Genomic DNA, 21,637 nt, shown 5'->3' with positions numbered 1-21,637 from the left:
GACCCTGAACCTCAGCACTTTCCATTCCTTCCTTTCACCCATCTCTAAAACTCAGGCTTTGATCTCTTGGGGAGAAACCCTTTGATGCAAAGGTTTCGGTGAAAGCAAATTATTTTCAGTAGTTTGATCCCCAGGTTTGGCTGTTTCAGCTTTCCACGTTACCTAATGTTGCAGCAAATCTAACCCCTGATTTTGGTCTCTTCTTTTTCACCCCTTAGGTTTTTAACAATCATTATTTACAAGTGACCATTGATGACTTGAGACCTGAACCCAGCAAAATCTCAATGCTTTGCCATGCAGATTCCTTGGGGATCTTGCCAATACAGTGGTGCCTTAAAAATGGAGTCAATCTCACACCTCCCAAGGGTTTGTATTCCTTCTCAGTGATTTTTGGGTTTACTCTGAAGCACATTTGCTTGTTATTATTGCCTTTAAAATGGTGTTGGTAGTTGCTGCAGAGCATCAGCTGAAGTATCTCAAGCCAGAGTAGTTCTCTGGAGTGTTTGGGACTGTTCTGGCTCCTACCAGCCCATGAACATCTCAACAAATGTTTCTTGCTGGTGGATTGATGTCTGTGTGCTTTGAAGTCTGATTAAGGCTTGTGAAATCCTCGTGAATTCCTGTGGGATGAATCCTAGCAGCTCTTTGTGTGTGTAGAGAGCAAAAGGAGCATTAAAAGTCCAATCACTGCAGAGGCAAACCCTATTTCATCCACGTCGGTACAAGACCAAGGCCACGCAGAGCTCCTAAATCTGAATGTCTGAGCTAAAAACAGCTGCCTGCCCAGAGTGTGGAGGGATTTCCTTGGCTGTCTCAAGAAATCCCAGGGCACACTGCAAGCACTGTTCAGATCAGAGCCAGGAGAAACAGCCTCCAGCCCTGTTGTTCCTCAACTTTGTAGCAGTGCAGTTAATTACTCCCAACTTCAGACAACCACCTGTTGTGCCCTAGCAATATTTCTTTGCTTGCAAAATGTGTTGGTTCCCTGGAATTTCAGGGTTTTGAATCTGGCTGGGATGTTGGTCTGTTGCCAAAAATCAGTGTTGCTTGGGAGTAAGAAATGCCTCAAAAAAAAAAAAAAAAAATCAAGTTAAGTTTTGTGTATGAACTTTTGCCTTCATTTTGGAAAAAGCATCATGCTGCCAAACCCAGGGAAGGGAAGGGTAATTCCCTACCAGATTCAGAATCCTCTTATGTATATCCAGAGTGCTTCTTCAGCACATGTAATTTGAAATTCCTACCAAAGTCCTGCATAGGGTGCATCCATGATTGCTCTGCTGCTTCTTCTGAAATAAATCTGCTGTCTGGGGCTTCAGCTCTCTCCTGCTGAAACCCAGGTGTAATGGTGTAATTCCTGTGTAAGCACGCACTGATACTGGCCAGAAAAGTTGCTAGAAATCAAAGTAAATGGAATATTTTGGGGATTTTCCACCCAAATTTAGATGCAGCGTGCCCAGGCAGGATAATTAACTGAAAGAGACCATAGGCTTAAAAATTTCTAATCCATGCTGACACAAAGCCTGTTTGAGATGGTGGTTTATGGGTCAAGTGTGTGTGAAGTCTATTTTAGATGCCAACATTTGAAGGCATATCTGAAGCATCTGTCATGTGAATATTTTTCAGCTTGGCCAGGTCTAGTGGGAGGAGTCCCTGCCCATGGCAGCGGGGTGGAACTGGGTCACTTTCCAGGCCCCTTCCAGCCCAAACCATTCTGTGATTCTATGGTTCTGTGATCTTGTGTGGTGCCTGGTTATCGGGATCCACCTGGGCACCTAAGGAGGTGCAGAAAGTCTCTCCTTATTCCCATGGTGAAAATCAAATTTGCTTTCTGCTCTGACATCAGAAATACTGGGGGTAAGCTACTAAAAAGGCATAAAGCCAGTGGCAGATAGATGCATTCTATGTGTTGCTGTATTTTTTTGTACTGTGTATAAAGGCTGCATGTTCAAACTGAATTTTAGCACCGTAAAACCTTTTCTATGGGCAGACATGTTCTTTGAGTTACTAAAATGTTAATCAGATATTAGAATGAGTTATTTGAAAATAAACACAAACTAAACACAGTAAAAACTCAAAAACCACTAAAAAAGAAAGCAGATGGAAAGTGAAAAACATCTGAACCCTGGTTAATTTAGGCTTAACAAGAAGGTTTTTTGATCTCAAAATCTACTGATTTTTTTTTTGGTCAGAACAATATGCCAGGTTGGGATATTTGAGTTTGGAGTCCTTTATTTGTCTGATATCCACTCTATTTCCTTTTTGCTTATCAGGGCTTTATTGAAGACAAACAAAGAGTAAATGGGTCATGATCAGGAGGTGCAAACATTTACTACTCAAAATAGAGAGCACTATTTTCCTGTACAGTGCCAAAAATGAATACTCATTAACTGCTGCTGTATAAACATTGAACAAGCTCTGTTTATATTTATTAGAGCAGGATTTATAGACCACTTCCCTTTAGAGTAACAATCACTGTTTTATGAGCTATTATTAAGTGGGGGGAAAAAAACCATTTTGATAATGTTCCTAGTTGTAAAGCTTACTAAGGAAAACCCACTTCCAAAACCTCCAGTACATTTGTATTGTTATATTTGCTTTGAATTAGTTTCTGATGCTGAGTTCTTCCATGTCCAGAGCTGAGGTGGCAAACATGGTGGAGGTGTTGCATGTTTGAGGAGTTGTGCAAACGCAGCTCTCAGTGCTGTCCCTTGGGCTGAGCCTTCCAGGATGGCAGGGTGTGAGTGCTGTGTGTTGATGGAGGCACTGGGCACCTGGTATCTCCCTGTGTGCTGAGGGAGGCAGCTGGGAGCAGGATCACAGAATCAGGGATCAGTGAGTTTGGAAAAGACCTCCAGGCAAGCTGGGTCATTGAGTCCAACCTTTGATGGCCACCTTGTCCCCCAGACCGCAGCACTGAGTGTCCAGTTGTTTCTTATCACTTCCAGGGGTGGGCACTCCACCCCTTCCCTGGGAAGCCCATTCCAGTGCCTGACAACCCTTTCAGTGAAGAAATTCTTCCTCATACCCACCCTGACCCTCCCCTAGTGCAGCTTAGTGCTGTTCCCTCTGCTCCTGTCCCTGTTCCCCCTGGCTGTCCCCTGTGGCATTCCCATTCTCTGAAAAATCCCTTCACCCAGGATCTTCTCCTTGGAAGCTGAGAAGCTTCAGAAAAAAAGGAAAACAAATTTTTATCTCATTTGCTTCTCCTGTGTTGTGCTCACATGTGGAATGTGTTTGGAGATTGTTTATCTAACAGGTGGTTGTTTTATTGGTTTCTTCCGTGGGTTGTTTTCACTCTTTGGCCAATTGCTGCCAAGCTGTGTTGAGACTCTGAAAAGAGTCATGAGTTTTCATTATTACCTTTTAGCCTTCTATAAGTATCCTTTCTGTATTCTTTAGTATAGTTTAGCATTGTATTCTTTAGTATATTATAGTATCATAAAATACTAAATTAGCCTTCTGAGAACATGGAGTCAGATTCATCATTCCTTCCTTCATTGGGGCATCCTGCAAATGCAGTAGTCCCCTCCTGGCAGGGACTTGTGCAGAGCCACCAGGTCCCCCCCAGAGCCTCCTTTTCTCCAGGCTGAGCCCCTTCCCAGCTCCCTCAGGTTCTCCAGACCCTTCCCAGCTTTGTTCCTTCCCTGGACAGCTCCAGCCCCTCCAGAGCTCTGTGGCCATGAAGCCCCAGAGCCGCCACAGCCCTCAGGGTGCAGCCTCACCATGCAAAGGCCACAGACACATCAGAGCTTATGTGAAATCAATTCCTGGCTGTTCCCCTCTTGGAACCCTCCCTGTGCTGCTGCAGTGAGTTATTTTTACCTCCCCAGCTGCCCTCCCGGGTTCCATTTCTGCTCTGTGGCCATGGAGGCCCAGAACCGGCCACAGCCCTCAAGGTGCGGCTTCACCGTGCAAAGGCCACAGACACATCAGAGCTTATGTGAAATCAATTCCTGGCTGTTCCCCTCTTGGAATCCTCCCTGTGGTGCTGCAGTGAGTTTATTTTTTACCTCCCCAGCTTCCCTCCTGGGTTCCATTCCTGCTGAAGCCTGAAGGAAAAGGGCTTCCAGTGGTCCCAGTGGTGCAGGGCTGAGCGGGGCCATTGTGTGGTGACAGCACAGTCTGGTTTTTGTACCTCACTAAAACACCTCTAATAGGCCTGTTCCACCCACTTTGATAAGATCTGTGTAGCTTAAAATCAAGATGCAAACCCCACCCGTGAGGGATTTAAATTTTAGATAAAAATAAGAGTTGAAGTGTTGTTTCTATGATATTTTTTGAAGAATTTTCTTTGCTCAAGGATTTTTTCCTGGGAAGCTGAGAAGCCTCAGGGAGGAATGAGAACAATAATTATCTGATTGTTGCTTTTGTGTTTGTTGCTTTGGAATGTGGCTTAGACTTTGTTTACCAACAGGTGAATGTTTGATTGATTCTGTGTGAATTGTTTTAATTTAATGACCAATCATGGTCTAGCTGTGTCGAGGTTTTGAGGAATTACAGGTTTTTATTATTTATTCATGTTTAACCTTCTGATGTATCTTCTTTCTTTTTCTAGTAAAACAATTTAAATAAAATTATTATAATATAATGTAATATAATGTAATATAATGTAATATAATGTAATATAATGTAATATAATGTAATATAATGTAATATAATATAATATAATATAATATAATATAATATAATATAATACTAAATCAGCTGTCTGAAAACAAGAAATCAGATTCTTATCTCTCACCTCGTCCTAGAAACCCTCACAAACACCACAAAGTGTGAAGAAAATACTGTTGCAGAAATTGTTAAAAAACAATGCAAGGATATTTTTTGTATGGAAAAGGAACATTCTTTATAAATATCTACCCTTTTTTTCCTTCCCTGTGCATGTTTAGTTTTTTAATTATTATTCACTTAATGCCCCTCAGAGACAGGCATCTTAGCTGAAGGCTTTATCTCAGTAATTTGTTTGTCATGAATGCAATTACTAGGACTAGAAATCATCTTATCTGAGATACTTGGATCTTAGCAGGATGCTTGGCACGTTGTTTTCAAAAATTTTGCCTCCTATTTTTGGGATTTGGCATACTTATAGGAGATTACACTCAGTATTCCAGTCCTTGCCTGTAAAAAAAAGTCACAATTTTCATTGTCAAAAGTGATTAACTCACATTTGATCTTAAGTGTTCCTTTTTGACTATCAATGCAAAAGGCATTTAGGGATGTTCTGTGAAATGAGGCCAGGCTGAGATTTGAAGGGAGGTTGAAGGGAGAATTTGGCCTTTGGGTGACTCCTGAAACTTTCAAATTAGAGTAGTTCTGCAGTAATGTCATTAGAGTATCCTCAAGCCTCTGGTCAGGATTAGCACTCACTGGTTTCAAGCACTGCAAAAATAGGGACTTAAGAGGTAGGCCAGAAAAAAGCCCCCAAAAGCAAATTTAAAAAACCCTCAACATTTCTGTCCCAAGAATTTATTGCCTAAATTGCCAAGTAGGAATAGTGGATGAGCAGAGGTCTGATTTTTCTTTCTGTGATGGGACTCCTTGAGAGATGCTCATATAAAGAAATCCCTTTATTTCACCTAGAAGCAGAGGCTGAAGGGATGATCTGCTTGCTGAGGCTGTTTGAGGGAGATCTGCATTCATTTTCCTGCTCTGCTCCAGATTTCTGTAACATTTTTACTGGGATGGGATTCAGCTCACACATCCTGAAATGCTGGGGAGCCAGTCAGGAAGGGTACATGAATGAAGAGAGGGGAATTTATCTCCTGCTTTGAAAGAGAGGATGGATCAGCTTCTGATTGTGCTGAGGGACAACAAAAGCAACTCCTGAGGGAGCAGCAGATATCCCATGTCCAGCTCCATGACCTTGTCCACCTTTTAGACAGCTAAAAGCAGCAGAAATAAGTCCATAACTAGCTCCATGTGGAAATTTGGTTCAGTGGCACTTGTCATTAGTTATGGGTTTGTTAAAAGCTGGGAGATGCTCACAGGAAAGGGAAAATAGGGAAAATAATTCAGTCTTACTACTTTTTAATGGAGACTTGGCAGTGAAATGCAGGAGGTGTGTGAGTGGAGGCTGGAGGAGCCATTGGCTCTCATGGTGTGTGACCAGGGGCCCTGCTGGCACTGCAGGGGTCACTGAGGCAGGATGAGATGCTGAAACACAAATATTCATCTCCTTGTGGTCTGTTTTGTCCTCTGTCTGTGGTGTGGAGTGGTGGCTGATGACTCTTTTTGTTTTGTCCTCCTGCAGGTTACTCTGGCCAGGACTTTGACTGGGCAGACTACCAGAAGCAGTGTGGAGCTGAGGCAGCACCTCACCTGTGCTTTAGAAATGTAAGTTCTTCCTTTTGCTCCTGTCCAGCCATGTGAAAGAAAACAGCTTGCACAGAAAAGGTGCTGCAAGGCTTTGAGGGTTCCTCCCAGAGCACCATGAGACTGCCTTAGGAAGGAAACTGGGGGAATCTTCCAGGTCTCCATCCCTAAAAGAGAAAAAAAACTTATTTTAGTCTTGTCTTTATCTGTAATTATCCTGCTCTTCATCCCCTCTCTGGTTTTGTACAGCACTAAAAGGATCTCATGTGGTTGTTGCTGTTAATTCAAGTGCTGCTAAAAATAATTCAGGTAAAGAAATTGCATAGTAACATTTGTCCCTTTTTACATTTTAGGTGTTTTCTCTGTATCCCAGGGATACAGAGAAATCAAACCACATGTATTAAAATGATAAATGTTAAAAAAGTATGAGAGGATGATTAACCCTCATGAATGCTCTGGTCCTTGGGACAGTTCATGTCCTTCCTTGATGCAGCAACAGTGATGTGAGAGTGATGGATGCCATTAAGATTCACAGCTTTTGAAATAATCTTTTGCAGGCTGTTTTATGGCAATGACAGTCCTGTGTGGCTTGATCTGACAGGTATTCATTGCTTGGGGAAAGGCAGGTGTAGCCTTCTGCCTTTTCCAGCAACCTGGTGCTCTCCTTCACGTGCCCATCAACTGATGGAGGTTGAGATCCCATCAATAACTGAAAATAGTCCTGATGGTGGTACCTAAATGTCACTGATGCACCTAAAATGAGCAGAGAAAGCTTTGCAAAATAAAGTGGTGTGGTGAAGGATGGACAGACAGGTTTCTGTAGGAATTGTACAGCTTTTCACTGGGCTCAGAAGTCACAGAACTGAGGGATGTGGTGTTTGTGGAAGCAGAATGGAGACAGGCACCAGCTGTGGTTTTCCATGGCCTTCCTCATCTGTGGTGGCCTTGGGGCAGCCTGGCTTGGAAGCTTTGAGGGTGAATTAGTGAATTTTTTATTGATGAGCCCACAGTACCATGAACAGAGTCTGACTTGGGAGTCAAACCAGAGTAAGGATTTCTTTGCCCCTCTTCCTGAAGGGATGTAAAGTAAAGATTTCCCGCAGTACTAAGGGAAGCTGGACAGTGCTGCATCACACCAGTACAGTGGGGCTATTTTTGCATTTCTCTTCTGCAAGCATCCCCACCTTTTCTTTATATCTCTTTTCATTTTGCTAAGTAGTGGATCTCTTCTCTCAACAGTGGCAGCCGTGAGAAAAGTCTCTGCATAATATCCTCTAAGATTAAGTCAGGTCTGGGCATTTTTTGATTCCTTTTTTTAAGGAAACATTCACCAGATGAACATGTGCCTCTTATTCTTCCACTCTCAATAATACAATTCTTTTCAGAGGGAACTGTTCTGCTGTCACTTGTGCAGCCCCCTGGCTGGCTGGTCCCCTTGAATTGTGGCTGTGAGGGGCTCTTTGATGGAAGCTTTTTTTGCATCTCCCACCCCGTGCAGCCAGATGTGGTGCTGGCAGTGGAGGTGCTGTAGCTCTTTCCCCAGGAGGGATTTTTAACAAGGAGAGTCAGTTATGGAATGGATTGACATGCCCAAATGCTTAGTAAAATAAACTCCACCTAACTGTTTTGCCATTGATTTTGTATAAATGAGCCTCCAGCACTGAACTGGAATGAAAGGAGCCAGGGTGATGATAAATGGCATTTCCTTGTTAGGCAACATAAAAGGCATTTAAACAAACTCAGCCTGCATTCCTGCAGCCCTGGCCATTAGCAGCTTTTGCAGGGTGAAGCTGATCTGTGTGCTGAGCAAGGCTTGAGGCAGTCCAAGGTGTGTTTGAGAGTAGCAGCATGTTCTTGGATGGAAAAGAGACCAAAGCCATGAGTTTTTAGTCTCTCAGAGAGCTCTCAATGGTTATTCAAGGTGAAGTGCCCATGGTCCTTGGTGTAATACCAATAGGAGAAGGGTTGAATTTGAGCCTGGCTTCCAGTTTCTCACATAGGATGAGAGTTTGGTGTCATTTTGACATTTCTTAGGCAAGATGGTTTTTAGCTTTATCAGGTTTCTCCTAGGAAGGTGAGAGATGCTTAAGCACAGGAGTACTGGGAACCCTCTGGGTAGTATCACATTAACAGAAAATGATCAAACATTGGCAAACATTCAGACATCCTTGGAGCTGATGTGGAGAAACCTCCTTCCAGTCCCTTAGGGGTCAGGAATAGGAGTAGAACATGACATGCGTTTCATCATTGAGTTTTCATATGGGCATTGGTGCAAGCCTGCTCCTGTATGGGCTCCTCTCTCCAGGCTCACAGCCTCCTCTGGGTATCCATCTCCTCTGACAGGGATCCTCCAGGGGCAGCAGATGGGTCTCTACTCCCCTCCAGACCCCCATGTGCTGCAGGGGCACAGCTGCCTCACCCTGGGCTGCACCAGCACAGCTCTGATTTGGCTCTGGATGCCTTTGCATTCTTCAGGGTATCCTGTCCTTCCAGCAGAAAGCAAACCATGCTAAATTTATGCTTCCCAGCAGACAGTCTGGTTGAAGTTGTGCAGTGCTGCAGTGCCATGTTTCAGCATTGTCTCCTGCCTCTTTCAGACATCCTTCAGCCGTGGCTTCACCAAGAACATGAAGCTGGAGGCAGTGAACCCCAGGAATCCTGCAGAGATTTGTGTGGCTTCCATCACCTCAGTGAAAGGACGGCTGATGTGGCTGCACCTGGAAGGTACATGCTCTAAAGGCTGATTGTCTGCTGCACACACACACTCTCTCTCTCTCTCTCTCTCTTAATTTTATCCTTCATCCTCTGCACAAAATTGCTCTCTCCTGCTTTTCAGTTTTATACACATTGACCAGTTGTGTGTCATGAGGAATTACATTTACCTGCTCTTTCTATGGGGGAGCTGCAAGTTCCTCCACCCTTCCATCCATGTAGTCTTTATCACTATGATAACAACCTCCTCCCTGCCATCATCATCTTTCCTAGGAATAGAAGTTTGCCTCACTTGTGCAGCTGAGACTTCTACAGCAGTTTCCAACCTGTCAGTTTGTACAGGAGGAGAGGTCTCTAATGAAAACTCTTAAAGCTGGTAGAAACATTGCCAGGGAACCCAAAAGATTATAAATCCTCCCAAGTGTTTGCTTTTGGTAGAGCTGTGTGCAATGGCAGGTTTTGGGTTTTAACTCTAAGGTAATTGTTTGCCTTCTAGCTCAAGGTAGCAAGAGCTTATCTGGAGCCTGGTCTGGACACAGGGCAAATATATTTTTTTAATTGCTTGAATCAACAGTTGTTTGAAATTTCATTCTCACTAAGGCTGTTGTTGAATTTACACCCGTCTGATCAAGGAATTTGACCCATTTTGGGAACTTCTTTTCTTAAATGACCAGGTGCCTTCACTTGTATATGCCAAAGATGTGGATAGATGCAGGAGGAGGTCAGCACACTCCCACCTTGCTTCCTTCCCTCATCTCTTTCTTCTTGCCCCTTATTCTTAATTTTTTAAAGGATGTTTTTTTACAGCTTACCATAAAAAACCCCTGTGTACATCTATTTTCTTTTGAGTTCTGATATATAGATGCTTTAAGCTTGGTTTATATCTCAATTCCAGGAATTGAATGATCTGTCGTAAACAGAAAAGATGCAAAAGGCTGCAGAAAATAGAAAGAAATCTTTGCTGCTCTAGGAATACATCACTACAGTATGCACAGTGTTATGCAAAAAAGCAGGCATTAAAAAAAAAAAAAAAACCACAACCAAACAAGCCCTGCTTGCAGAGTTGTAAAATAAATGTGGCTTGAAGTGTGGCATGGGTTTTTTTTGACTCCATTAATATAGCATTGTTTCTGAGTGATTATTTACATTCTGGAAGCAGCAAGGCTCCCCAGCTTCCATGGGAGCCCCTCACTGAAGACCTCAGGTCCCACCATTTATCACAGGCACCTCTGCAGCTTTCATTGTTGCCCTCCCAGTTTCCCAGTTTGACAGCCCAGGCTGCAGCCATAAACCAGGAACACAGGAGTTAAGCAGGGTTGAGTTACACATGAGGGAACACTGTGTGATAAATCACACTTTGTACAGTAGCAAAACCCTAAACTCGAAGGCGAGCATTTAATGAGCAGCAGTGCGGTTCCCCCGTAGTGGAGGAGAAGCTCAGGACTGATGGGATGCTCTGTGCTCTCTGCTACTTTATTACTCATCATCTGCATTGTTAATTTTTACTGGTTCATTTTAGATTTTAGAGCTTGAAGCTTTCTGGTGTGAATTTATACAAGTAATAATGCACGCTCCCTGCACAGCCCAGGAATTTGAGGAAAACCCTTTGGTTAATCACTTCTCCAGGGAGGTTTCCTGTAATTTCCCCTTTTACAGTTTTCTAGAGTTGCTGCTCTGTTCTACCATCCTGTAAAATTCATGGTAGACATTTTCCTCACCCTGTTTCTAGTCTCCTTTTTTCCCCTTTAACCTCCCAATTCCCATGGACATTTCTTGCTCTGAGAAGAGAGCGGCATAAAACGCAAAAGATGAAACTAATGAGTCTCAAAAAGCTGTTTTCCACTTCTGTGAGTGAGGCCAAAGGAAGCAGTAAGATGTTGGAAGTTGAAAGCAGGGTTATCAATTGCCAGAGGGCAGAAGCAGTGCCAGGGAGGACAGAGTAGCTGTGAATGTGTCGTACAAGAGGAACAAGGTGCTGCAGGAGAACAGGCATTGTGCTGCTTTCTTGCTCCTCAGGGTGGCTGCAGCTGTAAACTTCAGATCCAGAATGTTCATAGAACCATTTTGGTTGGAAAAGACCCTTCATGTCTCATTTATAGTTGCTTGTAAGCAGGAAAATACGTTTCATATGGCTACTTTATAATAATTTTGGATTGTGGAATAATTATGATCAGAAAGGACCTCCAAAATAATTGAGTCTGTTTTGTTAGAGGAACACCATTACACTAATGAATTAATTGGTTTTCCTAGACTTGGTGACATTTCAGTGGGGTCTGTGTTGATTTCTTGCTCTGTTTAGGGCTTGATCCATGGATTGCTCACTGTGTGGATGTCTTGCCACTGACTGACTCTTGTCACACGGGCTCCTTGCCTGGATTTGTGGTGTCTGGTGAAAATGGAGCTCCCCACTGGAGCTTTCATCAGGTTCAAACTGAGCAGTGACCACGTGGTATTATCTCGTGGAGGGAAATGGTTTTTCAGGGAGTTTCAGCAGCTGAAATCTTGTATTCAGCAAGTTGTGTCCCTCCCCTATGCCTTCATCCCATTCTCTTCTTCATATTCCAGTGTGTATTTTCAATGGATAGTGTATGAACATGATGCAGGGCTCAGAGAAGCGCCATGAGGACATCCATGGATCTACAGAAACATTTCCTCCAGCAGTGTGATCACCAGCACTTATTTCCCTGCCTCCTTCAGGTTTTTCATGCAGCCACACACTCTCAGAACAGCAGGCTTATTACTGATAAAATGCTGCACCTCAGCCTCAGTGCTGTTCCCATCACAAAGTTCAATTACTGTTTCAATTACACCACAAGCCCTTGATGAGCACACATTAGTGGGAAGCTCCCTGGAGTCATCTGGCTGTGCACAGTCAAACACTTGCTGCCTTTAGCAGGAGGCAAAGATGTTTTAACAGATGCCAAGGCAAGGGTGATGCAGGGGAAGCTGCTGATCCTTTGGTCCCTTTTATTAGGAGATCACCTCGTGCTGGTGCTGCAGCTCTCTCTCCTGGGGTGGAATTGGCAGAGGGAGGAGGTGAAGTTCCTGGCCCAGCTGTACCAGCAACTTGAACTTGAATTGGAGTAGTTAAATAATGCCTTGACTCAGGACACAAGAGTTGTTTTGGAAAGAACTCAAAGCCAGCAGGAATATCTTCATTAGATTTCGAGTGGAAATCAGATAAATTAAGGAAAAAAAAGTAGGAAAAATTTCCGTCACTGAAAGGGTGGTCAAGCATTGGAACACAGTTTCCCAGGGTAATGGTGGAATAACTGTCTCTAGAAGTATTCAAAAGTCATATAGATGTGATGCTGAGTGACCTGGGTTATTGGTGGGCCTGATAGTGATGGGTTAATGGTTAGGCTTGATGATCTTGGAGGTCTTTTCCAACCTAAATAATTCTTTGGTTCTGTGAGTGGGACCCACACCAATGAAGACAGGAGGTTGTCTTCTAAAGGAGGTGTAATAACCAAATTGGGAGATAATTGCTTCAAATAGAGACTTCAGGTGGAGTTTTGGAGTTAGCATCATGCCAGAGACCTTGGTGCATGTGTCCCACTTGGGATTTTTATACTGCTTCTCTCCTGTTGGGTGGCCAGCTCTTGTTTCCTGTGAGGAACCCTAGGAGAATTCATGGCACTTCTGGACAGAAGAGTGGCCACCACTCACCCTTAAAAAATGGGACTCCAGGTCAGAGCTGCACAAAAAAGCTTCAGGGAAGCACTGGAACATAAAAGCCTCTCTCTCACATTACTACCAGCCTGGGAAAGCCTGGATACACTCTCCTACCATTAAGAGCAAGCATTCAACAAGTCCTTCTAAGTAAGTTATGCAACATCACAAAATATCCAGGGGTCAGCTAGGCTGTCTTGTTGAGGGAAGGTATATATGTTTAACCTCCCTGGCTCTTAGCTGCTTCAGTGCACACCCTCAAAGTGCTCTTAATGGGGTTTTCCTCTGAACCACATTGCACTGTAAATGCAGCAGCCCCATCCTTGCTGTCTGTGCAGAACTGAAGATGAAATGGTGCCTAATTTGGGTGCAGGGAAGCAGATTTATTTTTACATGTTCCATCATTCTCTTCCCCAGGCTCGTGATGGATGGTTGGGTGGCTCTGAGCTTGGTGTTCCCATGCCTAAATCCCATAATAAATTTGTGTTTATAGGTTCACAGATGCCCTCTCCAGAATGTATTGTTGATGTGGAGTCTATGGACATTTTCCCTGTTGGCTGGTGTGAAGCAAATGCTTATAACCTCACCCCACCACACAAAGCTGTGTGTAAGTACAAGGAGACCTGAGCAGTGCAGATGATATCAGGGATTTTTCCTAAGGTCTCTAATTCCATTTTGACACTATCAACCTACCCAGCAGACCAATAACCCGGCTGGAAGTCTACTGCAATAAATCGTAATAAATCTAATTAGTGACCAGACTGGAATGATGCGGTTTGTATTTTTCTATGTGATCTGCCCCTCCAAAAATGGGGTTGTCTGTGCTGGGGAAGGCTGTTCCATTGTTTGGGATGGCAGAGGGGTTGTGGGTTTGCAGAGGGGTTGTTGCTCAGGGGGGTTGTCAGAGGGAAACTAGGTTTTGTTGTGCTGAGCCAGGTTCACTCAGGCAGCTGAGTGGATTAAGGACAAAGACCTCAAATTGAAAAAAAAAACCCCAATAAAATGTCAGGTGGAATGGACATACAGAGGGCATCTAGGTGCCCCTTTCCAAAACAGGATCTGCTTCATCTCAATGGAGAAATAATTGCTGCCATTCTGTGATGGAATTTCTGCCCTTTCCCAGGGTATCTGTCCCTTATTTCACTGCCCTTGCCAGCTCAGAGATTTTCCCAGTGTTCAGTTTAAATCCCCCCACAGCACAATTAAGCCCACAGTATTTTGTCCTGCCTCCAGTGCATATTAAGAGAAATTTCCTTTCTATTTGCATTTGAAGGCAGTTCATGAGAATTCAGTGGCTTGGTGCTGTTCTCCTGTTCCAGTCTCAAGCCCCCAGGTGAAAAATTTGCCTCATTGTTTATATTAATTAACATCCAAAAGGCAAATTTTAAAATGTATCATCCCTTTCAAAGAGTTAAATATGCTTAAGTTAAAAATCAGGCAGCCAGAGCCTAATTTAGGAGAATACTGCTATGGCAACATTATGCAGCCTTATCACAAGTTATTGCTGGGGATAAATTATGCTGGAGGTAATCATGCTTGTAAAATGTAATCTTATCCATATGTGTTTCTGTATGGAAAAATATTTGTGTTTTTATTTTAATTTTTTTCTTTTATGCTGATCCCATAAAACACAATATTAGCATTCCAGAGGAAAGATTAAATGTATTATTACATCCTTAAAGTAGGTTTTAATGATGTAGTGACTTACTTAAAAAATACCAAGAAAAGATGGTGATAGTAATTAAGTACCATTTCATTGTGTTCAAAGTCATTTTATAGTCAGTGCATTTACACAGCTTTTTATGCATTCTGGGTGTATTTAACCAGGACAGAAGGGGACAAAACTATTTTTTTCTTTCTTGCTTCATTTTTGCAGTGCGAAGGAAGAGGAGAATTGCAGTTGTGCAACCAGAAAAACAGTAAGTTGTTTGGGGTTTTTTTAGTTATTTAAGGTGGTGTTTTCACAAGAATGCATCAGGTCTTCCAGGGGGGATAATACACAGCAGCTGTGTGGCTCAGTAACTACTGCTCAGATACTGCAGCACAGCCAACAAGAGAATTCTTTTAAGTCTGAAATATTTGTTAACATATTAGAAAGTCTCTGTAACAGCAATTTTTTGCTGGCTGGGGCTGTACAGCCCCTGTCTGATGGCCAGCAAGGGATGCTTAGGGAAGATGGACATATACCAGGAGGGTATTTCCCTGTCTAGCTCTTGCAGTTTGTAGAAACTTGAATTTAAGGGGTTTAAGGGAGGATATTTGGAGCCTGGAGGTATAAAGCTGACACATCAGAGTATATTTTTAGAGAAGGGGTGGATCTGTCTCCTTCATCTGCAATACCCTGGTCTGTGATCAGCCATGGGGAAGTGGAATTGTACTGGATGTGTCTCTGTTCCCCATCCCAGGCTGTTGCTGGTGTAGCTTTTGGTCCAGCCTGGGGACTGGTTCTGGCCCTTTGTCCTGTCTGATGCTATTAAATACACCAAATATTCTATTAAATACACCTCATTTCTCTTTTAACAGGTTACCATCCACAGTGCCTGTTGAGAAAATACCTCATGACCTCTGCCCAGTTCCTCAGCTAGACACAACAGGTAGGGATCCATATTTCAAAGACCCATGTCCTGTATGGAAGGGGAGGACCCCAAAAAGGCAGTGAGTTCTCATAGGGGTGGGGAGATGCAACCACATCCTCAGCGGGAGTAAGGTGCAGTGAACCCACCTGATGTACAGCAGGTGAGGGTCTGGTTCTCCACTTGTCCTGCTGGTGCTGTCAGAGTTCCCTGGAGCTTGATGATGTTAAGACAAGGCTGATGAATCTCTCTGGTGGAGGTGGGTGCAGGTTGTTAATTGACACCGATGAAACTGGGTACAGCAGGACCTGATGGGTCCCCTCTGTTGTGTCAGGACTGTGTGGAGTGGCTGCTGCTTCTGCTAAAGGCAAATTCCTCTCCCCTTTAGCAGTGGTAGGAGGCTCTGAGTGCAATATTCATCCAATTAATGGTGTGAACCCAGCCAGCAGCAGGGACAGGATTTAACTCACTTTATTTCAGCAGGCTGTGGGACGCATGTTGACATTGCAGCCATCACCCCATTACAGTCCAGTGGGGAGAATCACAGTCCTTTTGGGTTTGATAACCAAATAAAGCAGATAACCACTTGTGACCCACATCCAGAAGTTCCCATTTCTCTCCATGGTCTATAAAGGATCCCAGAGTAATTACCCCAGACAGGGAAAACTGCTCTCTAGACCCATGCAGGGTCAGGGATTGGCACTGCAGGACTTGTGGGGTTGGACAGGAGCTGAAGAGGGGTTTCTAAGGCTCTTCACTGAGAGAATGGTGTCCCTGAGCTGACTCCCTGTCTTTGAGGCTCAGCTCATGCATCCCCTCCTGGCAGGTTGCAGTGAGTTGCTCATGTCCCCCTGCAGTGTGAGTTCTGGAAGTGCCTTGGCTCATGTCATGGATTAACTCTTTTCCCAGTCCTCCTTTCAGCAGGGTGTGCAGCCAAATCAGTCACTATAAAAAACAATTCATTTTCCCATGCTGGATGGATTTGAATAGCAGAGGCTTCCCTGCCCTCTATCCCAGGGTAGAATTTTGTGCCTCCTTTATTCTCCTCCCCTTCCTCCCACATCCAGGAGGAAGAAGTGTGGAAAATAGAAAACCAGAAACTTACACACACAGAGGAGGGTTAAATTTGCAGCCTTGGAAGAATCTTGAATTGATGTAAAAATAAAGTACACAGACATTAAACAGAAAATTCATAAACCTATATTTCGATAGTTATAAGTAAGAATATGCCTTAAGTAAGTGAGAAACTGTATTGATAAGATTGGGAAGGATTTATAATGTAAAGGTGTAATTGTATAGAATAAGCTAAGAGTTTAGAAATTATAATAAAAGCATATGTGTGTACCTGTGGTAGTAACCCATTAGATGAAAATATACACATTACAGTAGAAGTAAGTAAAGGTGATAAATTAGAAAAAACAAAATAAAATTTGTGGCAGCTATCCATTATATTAGAAAGTTATATATTATCTTGTAATGAAAAACTTGAGACCATTTTGAGCTATAGCTGACTCCTTACTCTCTTAAATCTCACAGCCTCTAAGACTAATCTTCATTTAAACAATAAATCGTTTTTAACCCAACTGTAGTCCCATCCCTTCCATTAAAACAATGATAATAATAAAGAAATGCCCTTGATTTATGGTATAAAAGTGCTGCAGGCACCTTACTGCTGCTTTCTCTTTGCAGGCACCATCAATGGGAGGTATTGCTGCCCCCAGCTCTACATCAACCACCGCTGCTTCTCAGGTCCATATTTAAACAAAGGCAGGATTGCAGAGCTACCTCAGTCTGTGGGGCCTGGCAAGTGTGTGCTGGTCCTCAAGGAGGTATGGCCCAGCTCTCTTTTGGGGGGATTTCAGAGGAAAGTATGGATCATGGCTTGCCAGACCCAGAATTTCCAAACAATGCAGCTAAAATTGTCCTGGAGTGGTTTCCATGAGGCAAACTGCAAGCCAGGAAGAAGGGGCGGGTTTTGCCTTCTGGATATTGATGGGAGAGGTGATGTTTTTGAAACATGGGGAGCTCTTTTGGTTGGAAGCAACTTCAGTGTGGGTTGCCATCAACACAGGAGCAAATAGAAGTGTCATGGAGACATGAGCATCTCGTTTTGGAGACATAAACAGCTTCCCAAGGAGCAGGACAATGGCAGTGGCCCAGCATTGGTCCATGTTACTTAGCAGAAAAAAATCAAGCTTATTATAAACTCAAGCTCATTCTGACCATGGGAACCAGTTCCAAATTCTTGAGAGGGTGAAAAGAAAACATTCAGAGTGTTGCTGTAGGGGAGATAGACCTGATTCCTGGTAGCTGTTGCTGAGATGAGAGAGGTGCCAGCAGCACAGAGAGCCATGGGCAGGATGGAGGTAAAAAATTGCAGCGCAATTGAAGTTCCTGATGCTCCTCAGCCCTTTCCACCCAAGGTGTTGTCCTTACCTCCACCACTGATGCATTGAAGCATCATCCTCTGTGTGTACCCTTGAATCCCAAAGTTTTAGGTGAGTAACAAGTAACTCTTGTGTAATTCAGTACCAAACTTATTTTTAGAGCCTCACTGTTCATTATTCCCAGTGCCAGCACAAGTTTTCTGCTGGTATCACTGGTTTATTATGGTTTCTTTCACTGGAAGAGGCAAGTGAGGTGGCAATGCCTGTTGTTTGACATCAGCTGCAAAGTTTGCCCCATTTCTGAGGTGCTTTGTTGGAAAACAAGTTGAAACCTGGAGCCAAATACAGTGGAGACATCAGCTAGTGCCATCCAGCCGTTGCACCTGGGCTGAAAAGTGGTGACTGTAAGGTAATTCTATGTAATAAAGGCTGACTTGAAGTTAAATTAAAATAAATACATGGTCAGCCTTAGTTTTAGTTCTGGGGTCAGTATATCTAAGAAGCACAAACAGTTCTTCATATGTGCCAAGAACTCCTCAGCAACATTGTAAAATAAAACAAGGTATCTTCTTAAGACTCCAGATGATCTATAACCCCCATATTTTAGAGAAATACGCTGTAAAGATTAATTGGCTTCATTGCTTACTGCTTTTACTGTTTTTAAGACACTTTGCTCTTCCTCTATTTAAAAAGAAAATGGACCATGACAAGTGATGCCTTTTAGATCCTTGATCATTTAATGAAAGAATCCCAGATAACTTCTGCTCTTCTTTCTCTGTCCCACAGACACATCAGTATTCCAAGTTAAAAATAAATAAGTTTACTGCCCTGCTTTGAGGCCACCCTGGGATTTAGCATCTCTTGTTAGGTAGGAGTGTGGGATTATATCTCAGATAGAGGAGGGAAATTGAGTTTCTCCTCATAAGAATGCTGCTCATTGAGGTCTTGAATAGGAGAAAAGAGTTGTGATCATATTTTTAGCTGTACCTTGGCAGTGAAAGTTAGGAAGAAAGTTAGGAGTTTTCCTAAGGGAACTTCATCTATCTCAAAACTTGAGACTGTTTCAAGGGGAATGGAGATGGGAAATGTGTGAACACCAAAGAGCTGTGATGGGAAGAAAACTGCTGAACTGCCCGTGGCATCAGGCACACCAGATATACTCAAAAAAGAGCCCCTGTGCACATGAAAATACATGACATGGAGAGCTTTATGAATGTCAGGTGCTTGTGAGGTGGGCCAGAGACTTGTGATGGGGCTGCCTGATCATGTTCACTGGTGTGACTCCAGCTCACTCAGCTCTGAAAATCCAGAGGTCAGCAGCATCAAAATAAAACCTCACTGATGGATAACAGCAAAGGCTGAGCTTGCCTAATTCCCCCTGTGCTCCAAGGCACAGGTGGCTGCACCCAAACCATTCCTGATACAGAGGGCTGAAATTAAAACACTAAAATCTCTGATTGGTCATGCTCCAGCCAAAGGAAATTTGACCAGTCTGAGATGGTTGATGTAATTTTCCATCTCCAGAGAAAGTTGGAAACTGGTCTGGGTTTCTTCACTGGTTTTGTTTAAATCACAGTTAAATTTTTTTCTAAAATTCTGTTTGTTTTCATTTAATAGAGTGCAATATGAAGTGATACTGTTGCTAGAAGGTACCACTGTTACTGTGATGATGGACCTTTGCTGTAGGGTAAAATGACAAACCCAGTGACTCACTTGAGATACAAGAAGAGTAAAAGCCAGAGGTTTTAATATTTAAAACCAGAGGTTTTAAATATTTTTTCCCTTCCCTGAAAAGGAAATACTTGTTCTTACAAAACACTCATTTTTTTGAACTGAGTTTAGAAGTTTACAGAGTCCTGCTGGTGACAAGCCAGCTTTGAGAAAAGTCCTGGCACTGTGGGTGCCTGTGCAGGGCTGGAGTTGATTAGGTGTCTGGGAGAACGCCCAGACAGGGCCACACTGGTATTGCAGGGCAGGGTTTTCTTTTCTTTTCTTGCTCATTTCCCAGCTATTCTCATACAACTCATACAAGCACCATTTCACTGGTGCAGAAAATTGGTCAGCAAGATGCCCCAGCAGCCAGCAGGATGGGTGTAGAGGTGTGCTTAAGGAGAGCTTTTCAAACAAACTCCTGTACAGGGGTTAAATAATTCCCTGGATTTGCTGATCAAGGCACCTGATGAGCTGTGAATGAGTGTGGCAGCTCCCCAGCCACTTGATGTTTTTGAAAACCCATTTCTGGCTTCCTGACACCAGGTATCACAGGCCAGTGCCCCTCCATTTGTGTGGTGAGAGACGTGGGTGAGCAGCCTGAAGGGCTCAGTCAGAAACTGTCTTTTCATAGCATTTTAAAATGCTTTGGATTGTATAGGACCATAAAGATCATCCAGTGCCACCCCCTGCCATGGGCAGGGACACCTTTCACTATCCCAGGGTGCTCCAAGCCCTGTCCAGCCTGGCCTTGGACTCTTCCAGGGATCCAAGAGCAGCCACAGCTTTTCTGGGCACCTGTGCCAGGGCCTCACCACCCTCACAGGGAAGAATTTCTTCCTCCTATCCAGTCTAAATCTACCCTCTGTCAGTGTTTGGTGTCTCTAATTGGACTTCTTTGAAGAGTGTTTGAGTTATGTTTCCAAGGGCCCAATGATAAATTAAATTTTGCTTCTAGTAAATAACCATCCAAGCAACTCCAGCCAGTGCCATTTTACAGAGTGCTCTGCAGCATTAAGTGAGGTCCTTGCCTGAAAATGATTAATCCTGTAGGGTTTTCAAAATGCTCGCAAATCCTCAGGTTGCTGGATTTAGAGGGGGGAAAAAAACCAACCCAGAGAAAACCAACCAACCAACCAAAGATAAACACATTGGTCACTGCAGTATGACCTAGTTATTTTTTCATTTCTGATGAACTCTGTTCATGGTTGCTGGATAAACTCAATGTTCATCATACTGAAATCATTTGCAGGCCCCCAAGGAATTAAGAACAGGCGTTAGGTAACGAGCTAAATTAGATGAAAACCAATCCAGATTCACTGTGGGATCACTCATGTGCTACAATGCAGAGTGTTCAAACACACGGTCTGGTGCTGTTAAGAGATTTGTTTTCCTTGTGTTTATCTCCCTATGCCAAGTGTAGGCTATTAAAGCTTGGATTTCCTGAGCCAATAGCAAGAATCATTTTTATTCTCAGTGACTTTGGATTAAAAGGATTGGCAGATGTGTTCTCTTGTACAGAGTGGACACACACTGCCTTCCAGGCACACCTCCTGCAAACTCTTTTTGTGGAGACTTCATTACTATTCTGTTCATACAGTCAAGGCACACAACTCTCAGGCTCTTAAGCACATTGCTGACCTCAAACTTGTGAATTTCCCCTTCAGTGTTCACTCTGTGGTGGTGCACGTGACCTGTACCTGGTTGTGCCTTCAGAACTATTTCTGCTTTCATTTTTTTTTAGTAAACTGGTCCATGATGGGTGTAGTCTGTGGAATCTGCTTTGAGTGAGAGGGTCTGTCACAAAGACAAAATCGCTGGTTAGCAGATTTTTGGGGTTAAATAGCAGCATTTAATGCAGTTACCTTTTCAAATTCAGGTGTTACCTATAATATGGCAACAATGATTCATTCTGGGACCCCTCCTCCTTGCATCCAGCACTTAACCTCTGCAGCCAGGACAGAAACAAGCACCAGACAAGCAAGCTGCTCCTGTCTGTGCAGCACCTGTGTGGTCAAGGACTGCTTTTAAAGCCATCATTGTTGTTGGTTTTATCTCCCCATAGGTTCTCAGCATGGTGATCAATGCAGCTTACAAGCCAGGGAGCGTTTTACGAGAACTGCAGCTTGTGGAAGACCCTCAGTGGAATTTCCAGGAGGAAACACTTAAAGCAAAGTAGGTCTTCAGTGTGTGTTCTTTTATTTGGGAGGTTTCAGAAAGGAAAATGACTGGGGGGGGAAAAAAAACCACAAAAAAGGTTTTTTTTCT

The 21,637-nt window shown here is 43.4% G+C and overlaps 1 protein-coding gene across 2 annotated transcripts in view; it reads left to right on the top strand.

Annotated features, from left to right (window-relative positions):
* Positions 1 to 21,637, top strand: part of SFMBT2 (Scm like with four mbt domains 2) — a 110,146-nt gene that overhangs the window by 67,824 nt on the left and 20,685 nt on the right. For both annotated transcript variants that reach the window (XM_050969872.1, XM_050969873.1), the window contains 8 exons: positions 219 to 366; positions 6,254 to 6,336; positions 8,913 to 9,039; positions 13,193 to 13,306; positions 14,576 to 14,618; positions 15,223 to 15,293; positions 16,962 to 17,101; positions 21,435 to 21,544. In XM_050969872.1, coding sequence (XP_050825829.1) covers positions 219 to 366; positions 6,254 to 6,336; positions 8,913 to 9,039; positions 13,193 to 13,306; positions 14,576 to 14,618; positions 15,223 to 15,293; positions 16,962 to 17,101; positions 21,435 to 21,544 — 836 coding nt within the window. The remainder of the gene's footprint in view (positions 1 to 218; positions 367 to 6,253; positions 6,337 to 8,912; positions 9,040 to 13,192; positions 13,307 to 14,575; positions 14,619 to 15,222; positions 15,294 to 16,961; positions 17,102 to 21,434; positions 21,545 to 21,637) is intronic.

Source organism: Serinus canaria, chromosome 1A (assembly GCF_022539315.1).
Source record: "Serinus canaria isolate serCan28SL12 chromosome 1A, serCan2020, whole genome shotgun sequence".
Lineage (NCBI taxonomy): Eukaryota > Metazoa > Chordata > Aves > Passeriformes > Fringillidae > Serinus > Serinus canaria.
This window is presented reverse-complemented; position numbering and strand designations above follow the sequence as displayed.